Raw genomic sequence first — 19413 nt, 5'->3', positions numbered from 1 at the left:
GTTTGGTGTTCAGGAGACGTTTGACTGAAATGAGTAGTTATTGGATGCAATGTAGAGGGTGAACTGGATGGAACTTCTGTATTGGTGAAGGAGTTGACAGTTGTTGTGAAAAGATCACTACTGGAAGTTCCTGTCGCTCCATTGGTGGTGAGTGCTGAGGTTGAAAGTCTTGACTCTGTATTTCCATTCGGTGTCGCTGTTGTAGCAGATTTAGATTGTAACTCTGTGGGTGATGAATTGGTTGTTGTCGATGTTTCCTCGCTTGTAAATGAAAGCTGAGTTCTGCTAATTGTTTTTGATGTGACTTCAGTTTCGTGTTCAGGAGACGTTTGACTGAAATGAGTAGTTATTGGATGCAATGTAGAGGGTGAACTGGATGGAACTTCTGTATTGGTGAAGGAGTTGACAGTTGTTGTGAAATGACCACTACTGGAAGTTCCTGTCGCTCTATTTGTTATGAGTTGTGAAGAAGAAAGTGTTGACTCAGTTTCTTCAGTGGGTGCCACTGTTGTAGCAGATGTAGATTGAGACTCTGTGGGTGATGAATTTGTTGCTGTCGATGTTTCATCGCTCGTTAATGGAAGGTGAGTTTTGGTAGTACTAGTTGGTGTGACTTCAGTTTGGTGTTCAGGAGACGTTTGACTGAAATGAGTAGTTATTGGATGCAATGTAGAGGGTGAACTGTATGGAACTTTTGTATTGGTGAAGGAGTTGACAGTTGTTGTGAAAAGATCACGACTGGAAGTTCCTGTCTCTCCATTTGTTGTGAGTTTTGAGGTTGACACTGTTGACTCAGATATTCCAGTGGGTGTCACCGTTGTAGCAGATGTAGATTGAGGCTCTGTGGGTGATGAATTTGTTGTTGTCGATGTTTCATCACTTGTTAATGGAAGCTGAGTTCTACTAATTGTTGTCAATGTGACTTCAGTTTCGTGTTCAGGGGACGTTTGACTGAAATGAGTAGTTATTGGAGGAAATGTAGAGGGTGAACTGGATGGAACTTCTGTATTGGTGAAGGAGTTGACAGTTGTTGTGAAATGATCACTACTGGAAGTTCCTGTCGCTCCATTTGTGATGAGTGTCGAGATTGAAACTGTTGACTCAGATAATCCAGTGGGTGTCACCGTTGTAGCAGATGTAGATTGAGACTCTGCTGGTGATGAATTTGTTGTTGTCGATATTTCATCACTAGTTAATGGAAGGTGAGTTTTGGTAGTACTAGTTGGCATGACATCAGTTTTGTGCTTAGGAGACGTTTGACTGAAATGAGTAGTTATTGGATGCAATGTAGAGGGTGAACTGGATGGAACTTCTGTATTGGTGAAGGAGTTGACAGTTGTTGTGAAATGATCACTACTGGAAGTTCCTGTCGCTCCATTTGTGGTGAGTGCTGAGGTTGAAAGTGTTGACTCTGTATTTCCATTAGGTGTCACTGTGGTAGCAGATGTAGATTGTGACTCTGTGGGTGATGAATTTGTTGTTGTAGATATTTCATCGCTAGTTAATGGAAGGTGAGTTTTGCTAGTACTTGTTGATGTGACTTCAGTTTCGTGTTCAGGGGACGTTTGACTGAAATGAGTAGTTATTGGAGGAAATGTAGAGGGTGAACTGGATGGAACTTCTGTATTGGTGAAGGAGTTGACAGTTGTTGTGAAATGATCACTACTGGAAGTTCCTGTCGCTCCATTTGTTGTGAGCTGTGAGGTTGACACTGTTGACTCAGATATTCCAGTGGGTGTCACCGCTGTAGCAGATGTAGATTGAGGCTCTGTGGGTGATGAATTTGTTGTTGTTGATGTTTCCTCGCTTGTTAATGGAAGCTGAGTTCTGCTAATTGTTGTTGATGTGACTTCAGTTTGGTGTTCAGGAGACGTTTGACTGAAATGAGTAGTTATTGGATGCAATGTAGAGGGTGAACTGGATGGAACTTCTGTATTGGTGAAGGAGTTGACAGTTGTTGTGAAAAGATCACTACTGGAAGTTCCTGTCGCTCCATTGGTGGTGAGTGCTGAGGTTGAAAGTCTTGACTCTGTATTTCCATTCGGTGTCGCTGTTGTAGCAGATTTAGATTGTAACTCTGTGGGTGATGAATTGGTTGTTGTCGATGTTTCCTCGCTTGTAAATGAAAGCTGAGTTCTGCTAATTGTTTTTGATGTGACTTCAGTTTCGTGTTCAGGAGACGTTTGACTGAAATGAGTAGTTATTGGATGCAATGTAGAGGGTGAACTGGATGGAACTTCTGTATTGGTGAAGGAGTTGACAGTTGTTGTGAAATGACCACTACTGGAAGTTCCTGTCGCTCTATTTGTTATGAGTTGTGAAGAAGAAAGTGTTGACTCAGTTTCTTCAGTGGGTGCCACTGTTGTAGCAGATGTAGATTGAGACTCTGTGGGTGATGAATTTGTTGCTGTCGATGTTTCATCGCTCGTTAATGGAAGGTGAGTTTTGGTAGTACTAGTTGGTGTGACTTCAGTTTGGTGTTCAGGAGACGTTTGACTGAAATGAGTAGTTATTGGATGCAATGTAGAGGGTGAACTGTATGGAACTTTTGTATTGGTGAAGGAGTTGACAGTTGTTGTGAAAAGATCACGACTGGAAGTTCCTGTCTCTCCATTTGTTGTGAGTTTTGAGGTTGACACTGTTGACTCAGATATTCCAGTGGGTGTCACCGTTGTAGCAGATGTAGATTGAGGCTCTGTGGGTGATGAATTTGTTGTTGTCGATGTTTCATCACTTGTTAATGGAAGCTGAGTTCTACTAATTGTTGTCAATGTGACTTCAGTTTCGTGTTCAGGGGACGTTTGACTGAAATGAGTAGTTATTGGAGGAAATGTAGAGGGTGAACTGGATGGAACTTCTGTATTGGTGAAGGAGTTGACAGTTGTTGTGAAATGATCACTACTGGAAGTTCCTGTCGCTCCATTTGTGATGAGTGTCGAGATTGAAACTGTTGACTCAGATAATCCAGTGGGTGTCACCGTTGTAGCAGATGTAGATTGAGACTCTGCTGGTGATGAATTTGTTGTTGTCGATATTTCATCACTAGTTAATGGAAGGTGAGTTTTGGTAGTACTAGTTGGCATGACATCAGTTTTGTGCTTAGGAGACGTTTGACTGAAATGAGTAGTTATTGGATGCAATGTAGAGGGTGAACTGGATGGAACTTCTGTATTGGTGAAGGAGTTGACAGTTGTTGTGAAATGATCACTACTGGAAGTTCCTGTCGCTCCATTTGTGGTGAGTGCTGAGGTTGAAAGTGTTGACTCTGTATTTCCATTAGGTGTCACTGTGGTAGCAGATGTAGATTGTGACTCTGTGGGTGATGAATTTGTTGTTGTAGATATTTCATCGCTAGTTAATGGAAGGTGAGTTTTGCTAGTACTTGTTGATGTGACTTCAGTTTCGTGTTCAGGGGACGTTTGACTGAAATGAGTAGTTATTGGAGGAAATGTAGAGGGTGAACTGGATGGAACTTCTGTATTGGTGAAGGAGTTGACAGTTGTTGTGAAATGATCACTACTGGAAGTTCCTGTCGCTCCATTTGTTGTGAGCTGTGAGGTTGACACTGTTGACTCAGATATTCCAGTGGGTGTCACCGCTGTAGCAGATGTAGATTGAGGCTCTGTGGGTGATGAATTTGTTGTTGTTGATGTTTCCTCGCTTGTTAATGGAAGCTGAGTTCTGCTAATTGTTGTTGATGTGACTTCAGTTTCGTGTTCAGGAGACGTTTGACTGAAATGAGTAGTTATTGGATGCAATGTAGAGGGTGAACTGGATGGAACTTCTGTATTGGTGAAGGAGTTGACAGTTGTTGTGAAAAGATCACTACTGGAAGTTCCTGTCGCTCCATTGGTGGTGAGTGCTGAGGTTGAAAGTCTTGACTCTGTATTTCCATTCGGTGTCGCTGTTGTAGCAGATTTAGATTGTAACTCTGTGGGTGATGAATTGGTTGTTGTCGATGTTTCCTCGCTTGTAAATGGAAGCTGAGTTCTGCTAATTGTTTTTGATGTGACTTCAGTTTCGTGTTCAGGAGACGTTTGACTGAAATGAGTAGTTATTGGATGCAATGTAGAGGGTGAACTGGATGGAACTTCTGTATTGGTGAAGGAGTTGACAGTTGTTGTGAAATGACCACTACTGGAAGTTCCTGTCGCTCTGTTTGTTATGAGTTGTGAAGAAGAAAGTGTTGACTCAGTTTCTTCAGTGGGTGCCACTGTTGTAGCAGATGTAGATTGAGACTCTGTGGGTGATGAATTTGTTGCTGTCGATGTTTCATCGCTCGTTAATGGAAGGTGAGTTTTGGTAGTACTAGTTGGTGTGACTTCAGTTTGGTGTTCAGGAGACGTTTGACTGAAATGAGTAGTTATTGGATGCAATGTAGAGGGTGAACTGTATGGAACTTTTGTATTGGTGAAGGAGTTGACAGTTGTTGTGAAAAGATCACGACTGGAAGTTCCTGTCTCTCCATTTGTTGTGAGTTTTGAGGTTGACACTGTTGACTCAGATATTCCAGTGGGTGTCACCGTTGTAGCAGATGTAGATTGAGGCTCTGTGGGTGATGAATTTGTTGTTGTCGATGTTTCATCACTTGTTAATGGAAGCTGAGTTCTGCTAATTGTTGTTGATGTGACTTCAGTTTCGTGTTCAGGGGACGTTTGACTGAAATGAGTAGTTATTGGATGCAATGTAGAGGGTGAACTGGATGGAACTTCTGTATTGGTGAAGGAGTTGACAGTTGTTGTGAAATGACCACTACTGGAAGTTCCTGTCGCTCTATTTGTTGTGAGTTGTGAAGAAGAACGTGTTGACTCAGTTTCTTCAGTGGGTGCCACTGTTGTAGCAGATGTAGATTGAGACTCTGTGGGTGATGAATTTGTTGCTGTCGATGTTTCATTGCTCGTTAATGGAAGGTGAGTTTTGGTAGTACTAGTTGGTGTGACTTCAGTTTCGTGTTCAGGAGACGTTTGACTGAAATGAGTAGTTATTGGATGCAATGTAGAGGGTGAACTGGATGGAACTTTTGTATTGGTGAAGGAGTTGACAGTTGTTGTGAAAAGATCACGACTGGAAGTTCCTGTCTCTCCATTTGTTGTGAGTTGTGAGGTTGACTCAGATATTCCAGTGGGTGTCAGTGTTGTAGCAGATGTAGATTGAGACTCTGTGGGTGATGAATTTGTTGTTGTCCATGTTTCCTTGCTTGTTAATGGGAGCTTCGTTCTGCTAATTGTTGTTGATGTGACTTCAGTTTCGTGTTCAGGAGACATTTGACTGAAATGAGTAGTTATTGGATGCAATGTAGAGGGTGAACTGGGTGGAACTTCTGTATTGGTGAAGGAGTTGACAGTTGTTGTGAAATGACCACTACTGGAAGTTCCTGTCGCTCCATTTGTGGTGAGTGCTGAGGTTGAAAGTGTTGATTCTGTATTTCCATTCGGTGTCACTGTTGTAGCAGATGTAGATTGTAATTCTGTGGGTGATGAATTTGTTTTTGTCGATGTTTCCTCGCTTGTTAATGGAAGCTGAGTTCTGCTAATTGTTGTTGATGTGACTTCAGTTTCGTGTTCAGGGGACGTTTGACTGAAATGAGTAGTTATTGGATGCAATGTAGAGGGTGAACTGGATGGAACTTCTGTATTGGTGAAGGAGTTGACAGTTGTTGTGAAATGATCGGTGCTAGAAGTTCCTGTCTCTCCGTTTGTTGCGAGTTGTGAGGTTGACACTGTTGACTCAGATATTCCAGTGGGTGTCACCGTTGTAGCAGATGTAGATTGAGACTCTGCTGGTGATGAATTTGTTGTTGTCGATATTTCATCGCGAGTTAATGGAAGGTGAGTTTTGGTAGTACTAGTTAGTGTGACTTCAGTTTCGTGTTCAGGAGACGTTTGACTGAAATGAGCAGTTATTGGATGCAATGTAGAGGGTGAACTGGAGGGAACTTCTGTTTTGGTGAAGGAGTTGACAGTTGTTGTGAAACGATCACTCCTGGAAGTTCCTGTCGCTCCATTTGTGATGAGTGTCGAGATTGACACTGTTGACTCAGATATTCCAGTGGGTGTCACCGTTGTAGCAGATGTAGATTGAGACTCTGTGGGTGATGAATTTGTTGTTGTAGATGTTTCATCGCTAGTTAATGGAAGCTGAGTTCTGCTAATTGTTGTTGATGTGACTTCAGTTTCGTGTTCAGGAGACGTTTGACTGAAATGAGTAGTTATTGGATGCAATGTAGAGGGTGAACTGGATGGAACTTCTGTATTGGTGAAGGAGTTGACAGTTGTTGTGAAATGATCACTACTGGAAGTTCCTGTCGCTCCATTTGTGGCCAGTGCTGATGTTGAAAGTGTTGACTCTGTATTTCCATTAGGTGTCGCTGTTGTAGCAGATGTAGATTGTAAGTCTGTGGGTGATGAATTTGTTGTTGTCGATGTTTCATCGCTTGTTAATGGAAGCTGAGCTCTGCTAATTGTTGTTGATGTGACTTCAGTTTCGTGTTCAGGAGACGTTTGACTGAAATGAGTAGTTATTGGAGGCAATGTAGAGGGTGAACTGGATGGAACTTCTGTATTGGTGAAGGAGTTGACAGTTGTTGTGAAAAGATCACTACTGGAAGTTCCTGTCTCTCCGTTTGTGATGAGTGTCGAAATTGACACTGTTGACTCAGATATTCCAGTGGGTGTCACCGTTGTAGCAGATGTAGATTTTAAGTCTGTGGGTGATGAATTTGTTGTTGTAGATGTTTCATCGCTAGTTAATGGAAGCTGAGTTTTGGTAGTACTAGTTGGTATGACATCAGTTTTGTGCTTAGGAGACGTTTGACTGAAATGAGTAGTTATTGGAGGCAATGTAGAGGGTGAACTGGATGGAACTTCTGTATTGGTGAAGGAGTTGACAGTTGTTGTGAAAAGATCACTACTGGAAGTTCCTGTCGCTCCATTTGTGATGAGTGCTGAGGTTGAAAGTGTTGACTCTGTATTTCCATTCGGTGTCACTGTGGTAGCAGATGTAGATTGTGACTCTGTGGGTGATGAATTTGTTGTTGTAGATATTTCATCGCTAGTTAATGGAAGGTGAGTTTTGCTAGTACTTGTTGATGTGACTTCAGTTTCATGTTCAGGAGACGTTTGACTGAAATGAGTAGTTATTGGATGCAATGTAGAGGGTGAACTGGATGGAACTTCTGTATTGGTGAAGGAATTCACAATTGTTGTGAAATGATCACTACTAGAAGTTCCTGTCGCTCCATTTGTTGTGAGTTGTGAGGTTGAAAGTGTTGACTCAGTTTCTGCATTGGGTGTCGCTGTTGTAGCAGATGTAGATTGAGACTCTGTGGGTGATGAATTTGTTGTTGTAGATGTTTCATCGCTTGTTAATGGAAGGTGAGTTTTGGTAGTGCTAGTTGGTGTGACTTCAGTTTCGTGTTCAGGAGACGTTTGACTGAAATGAGTAGTTATTGGAGGAAATGTAGAGGGTGAACTGGATGGAACTTCTGTATTGGTGAAGGAGTTGACAGTGTTTGTGAAATGATCACTACTGGAAGTTCCTGTCGCTCCATTTGTTGTGAGTTGTGAGGTTGAAAGTGTTGACTCAGATATTCCAGTGGGTGTCACTGTTGTAGCAGATGTAGATTGTGACTCTGTGGGTGATGAATTTGTTGTTGTCGATGTTTCCTCACTTGTTAATGGAAGATGAGTTTTGCTAATACTAGTTGATGCGACTTCAGTTTCGTGCTCAGGAGACGTTTGACTGAAATGAGTAGTTATTGGATGCAATGTAGAGGGTGAACTGGATGGAACTTCTGTATTGGTGAAGGAGTTGACAGTTGTTGTGAAATGACCACTACTGGAAGTTCCTGTCGCTCCATTTGTGGCCAGTGCTGATGTTGAAAGTGTTGACTCTGTATTTCCATTAGGTGTCGCTGTTGTAGCAGATGTAGATTGTGACTCTGTGGGTGATGAATTTGTTGTTGTCGATGTTTCCTCGCTTGTTAATGGAAGCTGAGCTCTGCTAATTGTTGTTGATGTGACTTCAGTTTCGTGTTCAGGAGACGTTTGACTGAAATGAGTAGTTATTAGATGCAATGTAGAGGGTGAACTGGATGGAACTTCTGTATTGGTGAAGGAGTTGACAGTTGTTGTGAAATGATCACTACTGGAAGTTCCTGTCGCTCCATTTTTCTTGAGATGTGAGGTAGAAAGTGTTGACTCAGTTTCTGCAGTGGGTGTCAGTTTTGTAGCAGATGTAGATTGTGACTCTGTGGGTGACGAATTCATTACTGTTGTAGATGCTTCTTGGCTGGTCGTTGGATGCTGTGCTTTGATATTAGGTGTTGGTGTTGTTTGGGTTTTGTTTTCAGGAGATCTTTTCGTGAAATCAGTTGTAATTACACTGGAAGTATCTTTTACCTTTGTCAATGAATTTAAAGTTGTTGATTTGGCAGTGGCGAATCTTCTTTCTTTTTTGTTTTCTGATTTTGACATATGAGTTGAGGCAAGTTTTTCAATATCAGTCGTGTGTGATTTTGTGAGAATCAGAGTTGTGCTATTCATAAGAGGCTCAGTCAACATACTGTCAGTCATGGTTTGTTTTGATTCTTGTGATTGAGTGGCATTTTGTTGGTCTCTATCATTTAATACTTGCAAAAGTTGTAAAACCTCTGATAATTTATTTCTTGTCATGTTTAGATTTGATTTATTCTTTTCCTCATGTTTGTCCGCCATCTGTGGTATCCTCCATGTTTCATCAGGTTGACCTTCTTTGGCATTTTCATTTCCTGTTAAATAAGACAATATTTGTGTATGATAAATGTGTTTGTCAGTGCACATCACAGCACATTTTATGGGTCAAGTTAACACTCACTGGGGTTGGTTTGTGATTAAAGGTAATAGTTGTGATACAGTCTTGTTGAATCAAGTTCTCTTTTGTCACTGTTAACTTTGTTTATCTTCAGGTTTGCAGAGGCTGGCTTCCAGACTCAGTCTTAATGTAACAATAACCACGGTCACTTAAAATGAAAATCCCTCTCTGTATAATGTTTGTATTCTTACACCATTCAGTTTCTTCAATTATTAACTGAATCTACAGTCAGTATCAGTTATTTCCCTCGCATGGGAATTCTATTGCTTCCATGGAACTTTGGTTGCAATCAAAAAAAAAAAAATTACAGTCCAAGCTTGAGATGATGTGTGGTTGTTCGAAAATAACTTAACTTAAAACTGACCATTTAGGCATAAAGATGTAGTTGAAGGTTAAGCAATGATTTGTTACACAGGTTTTTGATAAACCTCCCTAAAAAGCTTAAAAAAAAACACTATTTCAGGTGACTTAAATTGAATTAACTCATGCATGACTAACCAAAATAAAATTCAAAATTTTTTGTGAACATTTGTGTTCAAAGAATAACTCGTATATTAACCACAAATAACCTTTAAGTATCATGTGGGGATTGGTGCCCAAGTTCAATAATAATAATAATAATTACAGAAATCACAGACTTACCTCTTCTTTGTGAAACTAACACACAGACCACAGTGAGTGCAATGACCACAAAGGTAAGGATTGAAATAATGGTGGCAAAAATCTTCCAATTACGGGATCCCAAAAAGACCCACTTCTTCATTTTCACATGCGTTCAGGTAATAATCCAAAAGATGAAATGCTGAAATACTTCAACTTCTGCACTGTCTTTCACTTCATGAACACATGAGCACGATGAAGAATAATTTAGATGCTCTGCAACTTCCAGTCTTGCAGTAATCTTTGAGCGATCTCCCCAATAACTGTCTGTAAATTTGGCAGCTAAGTGTGAGCGTGGTGACAGCTGTAGGTCATATAAACATTTGTCTATCTGTATCACATCTACTCGACTTGCAATCAATCATCAACTGATAGGTTGTTACTGATGTAGTGCCCTCCCTAGGCAAACTTTTATTTATTGCAGCATGGCAGCGTAGCAATTTGTGAAGTTTCCTGAAAGTACACTCACACCCTGCACATGGGTGTTTACAAATGTCCAGATCATCATGACGTGGAAGTGGACAAGGACTCAGTGAGATTTGGGTGGGAGTGATTCTAGAAAGACAATATTTATTACCCAATATTATATCAAAGAAAAAGAGAGAGAGAAACATTTTTCCAGAATAAAATTAAAAACTGAAAAATGGTTATTTTAGTTATTGATTGAATGTTATTAAAAGAATGTTATATAACTGTACATGTCTTGTTTTGCCTTTCATACACACGTTGAATTTGTTGTTATATTTCAATAAATCTGGCAAATGGTATTTTATTTGCTCTGTTGTTGACATTTGCGGTATTTCAATCCAGCATTTGCATGCCATGACGTCACTGGACATGATGGACGAGGTCACATGAGCGTAACTTAAGGGTGGTTACATTGAGCAACATATTGACAATATAGCCATTTGAATAGTCATGCCAGAAATAGACTGTTAAACATGATCCAGTCACAGTTAAACAATCTCAACAGTACCAGGAAAAGTTAAACACAAGTATTTCTCTTGAGGCCATGAGTGGTTTGGATAAAGCTTGCCGCACCTCTGTTTGCTCATAAGAAAATCATTTCTGAAAAGCCACTCAACAAAAAACGATTATTTCCTGCTCACAAAGTCCTGCTAAACTGGAACAATTTCATAATAGTAGAAATTATTTGGGACATTTTTTTAATTTTACAGTTTTACTTACTATGATCTGATATTTGATGTTTATTTCGAGAACATGTGTAATGGTAACTTTCCCTGAGTGGAATTACTGATCATGATTTCTCAGGAATACCCTGCTGCTTCACAATGACAGCTGTATTTGGGAATGCTCAGTACGGCAACATGTTCAAAAAGCAAACTGACTTATCATCAGCAGAACTATTTCAAGTTTTGCACTTGTTTCTGCTGGTCTTTCAAATGTCACCTGAATGTTGTTAAATGCGTCTTGGCCCTTTTTTTAACACTGCCTGATTGACGCAAACCACATTTGTGGGTTGGAATATGGACCTGTTCAAGATAGGACAAGCATGCAAGGATAAGAAAGGGACATACAAACCACACTGCAGTTTAAATATATTGAATGTCATCATCTAAATGCAAACTATATTCCAGTTCAATTCGTGTTTGTGGTATTTTGTTAAATGAAGAACTGACTCTTCGTGATCCCCAGAGCTTTTTGTGAACAGAGCCCAAACAATATTAGAGCTGGAAGTGCAGGAGTATGGAAGTATGTGTGTGCTTACTCTGCACAAGGTTTAACAAAAAACAACATGCACGTAGCTGTCTGCAAATCTTTTTTTTTTAATAATATGGCGTGTTGATGAAGACATTTGCTGCATTACGTCGTTAACCACAGAATTATGTGTGATATGTTTATGCTTTGAAGAGATCAATATGATATTACTGCTACTTTTTTCCATCTTAATCATGCCTAATCTATTCTGGAACTGATTATTTATTGTGCGTCTGATTGATTGTGCATGTTGGCGGTCATTAATACAAGTTTGAGCAGACAAAGTGATGACTTCAGTCTGTAAATACTCATCCTGTAAAAAACATCACTAGGTTGTTTCCTTTGAAACAGTCAGGACATGATTTATTCTACCACAACTCAAAAATTATTGTCGAACATGACGTGACTTCTGCCAGTGAACAGTGATTTTCCAGTTTACAAAGGTTTCCAAAACACACAGTGCAGTATTTGCTATTGAGCCAAAGAGGACCTAAGTGCTGAAAAGCTTGCCAGTGATTGTATCAACAAACCCACCCACTTCTCATTTCTTTCTTTTAACAGTACTGACGTTCACTATTAATTCATGTGTGCACATTCAAATATGTGCTGGCCAAAAGAAAGAAGACAGACAAAAGGAAGGGGGTGGTTGAGAGGTTCACTTGTCATGTGGAAAGCAAACAAAACTACTTAATTTCTTGACATTCGTGGTAGAATCATCTGTAAAGGTCAGAGTTAGAAAGAGGATAATAGAGAAAATTTGCAACTTAACCTCAAAGAAATGCAACAATATTGAAATACTTTAGGTCAAACAAAACAGTAAATACAAACAACTGCCTGTTATGGTGCTCTCAAAAACATAACCTGAAGCAACTGAATGTTATCAAGAATCAGTTTTAATATGAACAGTTCATAGCTGCTACCAACGCAACGAGAGATACAATAGGCCATGTCTGACGTTGCTGTGAACAGTCCGCCCAACCGGTTAGGAAACAAATTGATCTGCTCTTTCTCAAATTAACTGATATACTTTAGTTCTGGACAGTCACACACAGTCCCCAGCTTGAATTCTCATACTTCAGCCTCCTTCTGTCCCTCCTCCAGACCATCCCCTGGTCCAGCTGCTGTTTCTGCCTGCGCAGTTTGGGCTCGTTTACGCTCTGCTTCTGTTATCGTCATGGGGTGCAGAGGGAAAAATCCTGCCAACCCTGCGGAAACACAGGGGAGAGAAGAAGACCACATCTGTCACTACAAGGAATCCCAATAAACTATGAGGGAGACATTGCTCACAGTTGCTGAAATCTTTTGGAACTTAAGCAGCTATACATCATAATTTTAGGATCATTTGAATTACTTGTACATGAGCTTGTTATGGCCCTAAAAGGCTTATTTAATCTGTATCTGTACAACGCTTTATCCAGAGGGCATGGATGAGGTGCTTGAGGGCACAGCTCTCACATAATAGTTCTCGACGGTAGTCATCATTTATGATAAGTCACAGTATCAGTAACAAGTTAATGTTTCAAAGAACAGTCAGTTCAAGTAAGTATGAAGTATATCTATAGCTGAATATTGTTGAAAAGGTGTTGCTGCTCATAAAAGTTCGAGATAGACCTCCTTGATTAAACAAGTCACTGTAGAGCAGCACAATTTCTCTGTTCAGGCCACAATAAGGTTGAGCAATGTTGATCCGACATAAAAGAACTTAGTGATGTAGTGAATACACACCTAGAAGTTTGGCCACTGGCTTTGAAGGGTGTGCGCCACAGGCGATCCAGTACTTGATTCGGTCATAGTTGAAGCTGACAAGCTTCTCGTTGTAGATGTTTGGGAGAGGGTCGTAGGTGCCCAGCTGCTCTATGTATTTACCATCCCTTGCCCTTTTGTTGTAAGCTGCCACAATGCGATAAAAGGGTCTGTTAGCTTGTCTGTGGCCCCCAAGAGCAAATCGGATGACAACATAACCCCCATGGTACTTCTTTAGCAGGAGAGATGCTGTGGAAGGAAATAAGCACAGTTGAATTGTTAAAGAGAAAACAAACTTGTACTGTTTAATCAGTGAGAGATGAAATCTTGTGTTCACCACACACTGGCATCTTACTTAGCAACCCTATGTTTTCCAAATGTTTGATTGCGTCCTGCCTCAATCAAAGGTACTTTCCTTAATAAGGAAGAGGCAAGAGAAGTGAGGGGAGGAACAGGAGCAAAACCTTCACTACTTGTGTCTGCTGCTTTTCTCTTTTATCATGAAATACTTTGTGACAGTTGCTCTGTTAAGGGGCTTCATAGACACTCAAATGACAGTTTATTACATACACCTAGCAAAGTCTAAATATAGTCTAAATCCTACTTTTCTAATGTTCACTTTCCGTTCACACTGTTATAGAAAGGTTCTTATACTTAGCCTGTCGTTATTCATATGAATGGTGTGGACAAAATAAAAGAAACATCTCTCAGCACATAGCAATGTAAATCAAAACAAAAGCACCTGAAACTGCCTCATCTAAAATGACTATGCAGTTAAACTAGCATCTGTCTAAGACTCTGTAAAACTTCACCTTCATGAATGTAAGACTACAATAGTTTTCACCGCTTGTCCCAAACAAATTGGCAACTGAGCATATTGATGTTATTTGGTACATTCATATTGTAAAAAGACAATAAGCTGATTAATCACCTGACAGAAAATTATTTAACAATACATTTAATTAGTTAATCGTAATTAATTAGTAGTTGCACTTCTTTATTAATGCAAAATTGGAAATATTTTCCTATATTAGCTCCTGTTAAGAGTTTTATATTATGTTTAATAAATCTTTGTGTTCTGAACTGTTGGTAGAACAAAACAAGATATATGAAGATGTCACCTTGAGTTCTCTAAAGTTCTGACAAAGAACTGTTAATTAGCCCTACAGCCCTACATATTTAAATATATATATAGCAATACATAGCACTTTATTCTACAATATAATTAGAGTAAATGACATTTCGGAAGTTAATTTTGTTTACTACGTGACAAAGCAGTAATAATTATGTGAGAAAGTCTTCCTGGTTTCTTATGTTAAGTGTAATTCTTACAAAAAATGCGAAAACATGCGACTACACGTATTACAGATGTTACATTTCATTGTCTTAGTAAAATTCGACCCCAGTCTCTGCTGCCACAGGAAAATGCTCACAATGTGTACTCACATAGATGAACCATGCTGTAGGCTGGATTATCCTGCAACAGAGAAAAAAAATCACCTTTAAACCGAAGTATATACAACGTGAAGTATCTTTCTATCATAGCAACGCCAGCAGTGTTCTCATACTGCAACACATTTCATTTACTACATGTCCGATAACCCTGGAGATGTCGTTTAATGTCAACAGTATAGCCATGAAGCTATTGCTAAGGGCTAACTAACAGCACAGAGCTTCTTCTGTTTACACTAGGTGCGGTTTAGAAATAAGTAAAAAATAGCGAAATACCTCGGCGGACGTTCAACAAAGTGAAGCAAAAATCTTCCCAGATGTCGCCGTTTGTATTCGCGGTGCATGCGATATAAGAAATGTGAATAAGTGTGTGTTTTCAGCAGCAGAACTAATGTGACATTTGTCAGTGCGCGGCCATGTTTAAACAGGAAGTGACGTACGGCCTCGGCGTTATTGCATGCCTCTGACGCAAGATGGCGCTGTTGCACTGCTCTTTAATGTACCAGGTGAGACTGAGGGCGTGAACGACTTTACTGCACAAGAATGTCAAAGTTTGTGAAGTGAATGCTTACCTTTCAGCCTCAAATGCTTTCTGACACATTAAAGTATTATAAAATAAATTATGTCGGCCTTGAAAATGGCCCTCAAATTAGAAAAATATGCTATTAGACGCAGTTAGACATTGTAGTTTTTACACTGTGCTTGTATGATGTATTATCGGTACAAGTATTCAGGTTCTTAAGTAAAGGTAGTAAAAACACACTTAAAAATAATCTGTTACAAGTAAAAGTCTTGCATTATAATGTAAAGTAAAAGTAAAGAAGCAGGCTATATTGTCAGCAAAATACAGGCTGCTTAGACATTCACAGGTAAAAATTGGCCTATGCCACCTGATCATCTGTTTTAAGTGCTATAGGCTAATGCGATGCTGTTGCTACTGCATTATGGTTCTTGTATTATTATTGCTGATGCATTAACATGTGAGGAGAATTTGAATCTTTTAGCTGCTTGAGGTGGAGGTAATTTACACTGCTTTTTATACTGCTGGGTAGTTTGATCCAGCGTCTTTTATTGTCAAATCTTGAAGTGGTTATTACAGCTGTAGGATAAATGTAGTGGAATAAAATATACAATATACAATATTATCCTAAATGTAGTGAGTGTATAGAGTAACATACAATGGAATTAATCAACAAGTAATAGTAGTTTTTTTGTCCAGCAAATGCACTCATAGCAAAATCCTTGCCACTGTTTATAAAAATAAATAAAACAAAGATTGCAGTTCCTAATCAGTGTGTGGTAAGTCTCAGCTATGCTCTAGCTATGAATGCAGCGAAATGCCTGAAATGTAGGATATGTAGAGAATGCAAATATATTCGAACGTAAATGCAACGCTCTCGTTTTAGTAAAGATAATTGACCGAGGATAATATCATAAGTGACAAAACCAGCTGTTACATTAAGAATTATGATTTTGTAAATATTATGGTGTCTACTTGAGGCTATAGGCTCTCTGGTGACAACTGTGCTGTCAGTCATGTCATCTTTCACATTCTGCTTCCTGTCATTTCTATTCTATGTGTGTTGTGCATCTTTCATCAGCCACACATTGAGTTTTAAATCAGTTTGCACTGATGACCCCAGCACAGATGAAACCCTGATTTCCTGAGAGCGTTCATGAATTCAGGGGTCATTGCTTTGCCTGATGTCGTCCGAATGTACAGAGGTTTCTGCCCACGGGCAGCACAGCTACCCCCCCCCAGTCTTGGAACATGGTGATTTCACAGTCCTGTTGTGTTCGGCTTGTTTTTCTGTGTGTGTGTGTGTGTGTGTGTGTGTGTGTGTGTGTGTGTGTGTGTGTGTGTGACAAAGACATGTTTTTCTACGAGGAGAGGTCACTGAAGGCACACAAAAGAGATGGGTCCTTGTTTGTAATTCTGAAAATATCCTGCTGTCCCTGCGTGAGTCTTCATACATGAAGCCAGCAATGACTTTCAGCTGTTAAAAAAAAGATAAAAGAGACATATCTAAGAATATTTGTAAAATACTTATTTTTCATTAAATAGTTTAAACATGTATTTAATCAAATTGATTTAAAATGCTTTCAGTAAGGGGTTTATACAATACATTATACAAATACATTTTAATGTTAAAATTTTCTTCTGTAATCTAAGTAAGTTATATAAATGATGCACTATTTATACAACACTGTTGCTGTGGTGATATTGCAAATTATTTTACATTTTTTCAAGGGAAACATGACAAATACTGAAGGCAAAATGCTTTAATTACCAAGAGAAGTGCTTAATCGCAAACTGCATTTTGAACAGATTTAATTTTCTCATTTTATCACATTATCCAAACACTCACACACATCTTTAACTGAAAAAACAAGATGATGAGATTTTAAATTTTTGTCAGTTTGGTTTGCCGCACAAATCATATCAGCAACCAGACAAAAAATGTCAAACAAAACATTGACTTCTCAACAACCAGCGCTGAGATTTCAACAGGAATAATTCGCCATTATTGAGTTGACCACGTTTTTCTGTGGAAAAATCTGAAAATGAATAGAGGCTTTACACAGTTAGGCAGCAAACAAAATGCATCTTACATGGTGAATCGGCAATGCGTGATTATCTGAACGGTGACATTGATTCTAGTTGTGGCTCACTCTCTCGTGAGGACCCCATGCTCTTTGGGATACCAAGACGGGTTGTTCCTCCTCTAATCATCTGTGACAGTTCAGTTAGAGACGCTCAGATGACCAGATATTTTACTTGAGGAGTCTGCTTTAAACAACGACGGCTGCTCCAGACATTGTACTCAAAGTGAATTTAATTTGATTATGTGGAAGATGCTAATATTTTTGAGAGCACTGAGCTGGCTCTCACATTGTGCCCTTACATACACCTCTCATTACCTCTGTAAACTGAATTAAAGCAGCGTTTAAAGTGATTTGAGGTCATGGGTTTACTGTGTAGTCCCAAACGTCTTCATGTATTTTCTTTACAGGGATGTGGTTTGGATTTCAGCTAAATTAGCAACTTTTTTCTCTAAATGTAATTAGGTAATAAACATAATAGATCTTTCTTTATCAACAAACTCTCTGTTCCAGGTTATGCATTGAAGTTCACACTTTCTGGCATGATGCTGATGATGATTCTAACACTTATTGGCTTTTTGGTTGAGAGTTCAGTGACAAGGTGTCTTCCACTTTATATCTAGCTTTGTCCTAAGGTAGTCTCATATAGCCAGACCCACCTCTACACTACATTTCAGCGCTGTGGCAGTGCTGGAGAAAGCTCTGTCTGAACCCACTATCATTTCCTTATAGGTGAAAAAAAACACTGCAGTTTATTTGTATTTCTTTAAACCAATCACAGTCATCTTGAGCGGCGTTAAGCCCAGGATGCATGTACAGTGCCCCTGCAAAACAGTGTTGGGAAGAACTTCTTTTGGTGAAGCATTTGCACGCAGGGAGAGGAACCCTGGCAATCAAATGGCTAAATCCAAAAGAAAAGGCGATGTCTAGCTTGTGCAGTTAGCAAACAGGTTAGAGTAACTTGACGTTTTTTAGTGTGTAGGTTGTTAGCGCAGAGATTGTTGCTGTTTCCTGTACTGATGGGGACTTTAAAGATGGGCTTACGCAGATAGAAGAATAGTGACCAAAACAGTCGGCCAGTGGCGGTGTCTCTACTGGATCTGAGTAGCGCATGCGTATAGGTAACGCCTGATCGTAACCAATCCAAACAGCCCAGCAGCAGCCTACTTCCTGTGACTCAAACAAGTCAGAAGGAAACAGAATCAGAATCCTACCAGGTCCTTTTCAAGTCACAAATAAGTGTTATATCTTATGGGCTGGACTTTTTCCTGGCAGGGAGCAGTAGCTTCCTGGAATCTCCCCTGGTTGTCTGTATATGTATTTACTAGGGAGCTTTAGAGTTTCTGGTAGGCAGATTTTGGTATAGTTGCACAGAACCACGGTAGCTGTTTCCCCCGTTTTCCAGGCTTTGTGCTGAGCTAGGCCAAGCTAAGTTTATATATATGACAGAGGAATATAAGGGTAGTAGCTACTCTCCACAAGAAAACCAATATGAGTATTCCCCATAATGCCAAAGTATCTTCCATTGGATCTGTAAGTTTCAATGACAAATTTTCCAAATATTAGTGCATTTCTAACCATTTGTCTCTGGTTTTACATGCATGTGGGTTGGGTAGTCTGGAGCTGTGTCTGTGTATTGCTGGGAGCATTTTGTTCAACTTTGAAAACTAGTACATATACAAAACAAACAAAAAAAAAGACAAAGAAATCTAAAACTACATTTTGCAAAACCTTAACATTCACTTTCTAATGCATGCTGAATTATTGTCAGGCCTGTAGTCAGTTTGGATCCACTTGAAGCATATACATGGACAGTAAGAAGACACCTTGGACTCCCAAAAACAGAAATACTGTGCAGACATACATTTCTACAAGTTAAGTAATGTTGACTGTACAGTTCACTTGCATGCCCTGGTAATATGTAATGAAGCCATTAACAAACCACATGAACATCAGGAGGGCACGCCAACGCTAACATACACTATTCAAAATGGTGCAGGGACGTGTTCAGATCCCATCATAAACTGGATCACAGAACACACAAGGCAGTGAGAAATGTTTCTGTCCTGAACAAGAAGTAGACAAAGAACAAATTCATTTTCATTTCTTATATGTGGAACATTGAAGCACCACATAAAAAGCCAGCACAGTCTCATGGCAGTTCATGGAACAGTCATGACATTTAATCAACGTTGTGTTGGATTTGTACACATGGACACACATTTTCCTTTTTTTTTATGGTTTGGTTGGGTTTAGGTACCAAAACTACTTGGTAAGTTTTAGGAATAAATTATGGTTTGGTTGGATCCACTTCCTTGAAACAACCAAAGATGACTGCTGGTTTCATGCTCGAACTGAGCCCCAGTCTCCTTATTCATGCCGTCA

The 19413-nt window shown here is 39.6% G+C and overlaps 1 protein-coding gene across 1 annotated transcript; it reads right to left on the bottom strand.

The window, feature by feature from the left end:
• Positions 1 to 10113: 10113 nt before the first annotated feature.
• mrps16 (mitochondrial ribosomal protein S16) lies at positions 10114 to 14839 on the bottom strand. The gene is made up of 4 exons (XM_041957129.1): positions 14701 to 14839; positions 14419 to 14449; positions 12955 to 13221; positions 10114 to 12434 (listed from the first exon to the last, which is right to left on the bottom strand). Exons 2-4 carry the CDS (start codon positions 14429 to 14431, stop codon positions 12298 to 12300), a joined length of 417 nt encoding a protein of 138 aa, XP_041813063.1. The 5' UTR covers positions 14432 to 14449; positions 14701 to 14839; the 3' UTR covers positions 10114 to 12297.
• Positions 14840 to 19413: the final 4574 nt, after the last annotated feature.

The sequence above is a fragment of the Chelmon rostratus genome, chromosome 2 (genome assembly GCF_017976325.1).
Source record: "Chelmon rostratus isolate fCheRos1 chromosome 2, fCheRos1.pri, whole genome shotgun sequence".
In the NCBI taxonomy this organism is placed as follows: Eukaryota; Metazoa; Chordata; class Actinopteri; order Chaetodontiformes; family Chaetodontidae; genus Chelmon; species Chelmon rostratus.
Note: the sequence above shows the minus strand (reverse complement) of the source record. Positions and strands in the feature narration are given on the sequence as shown.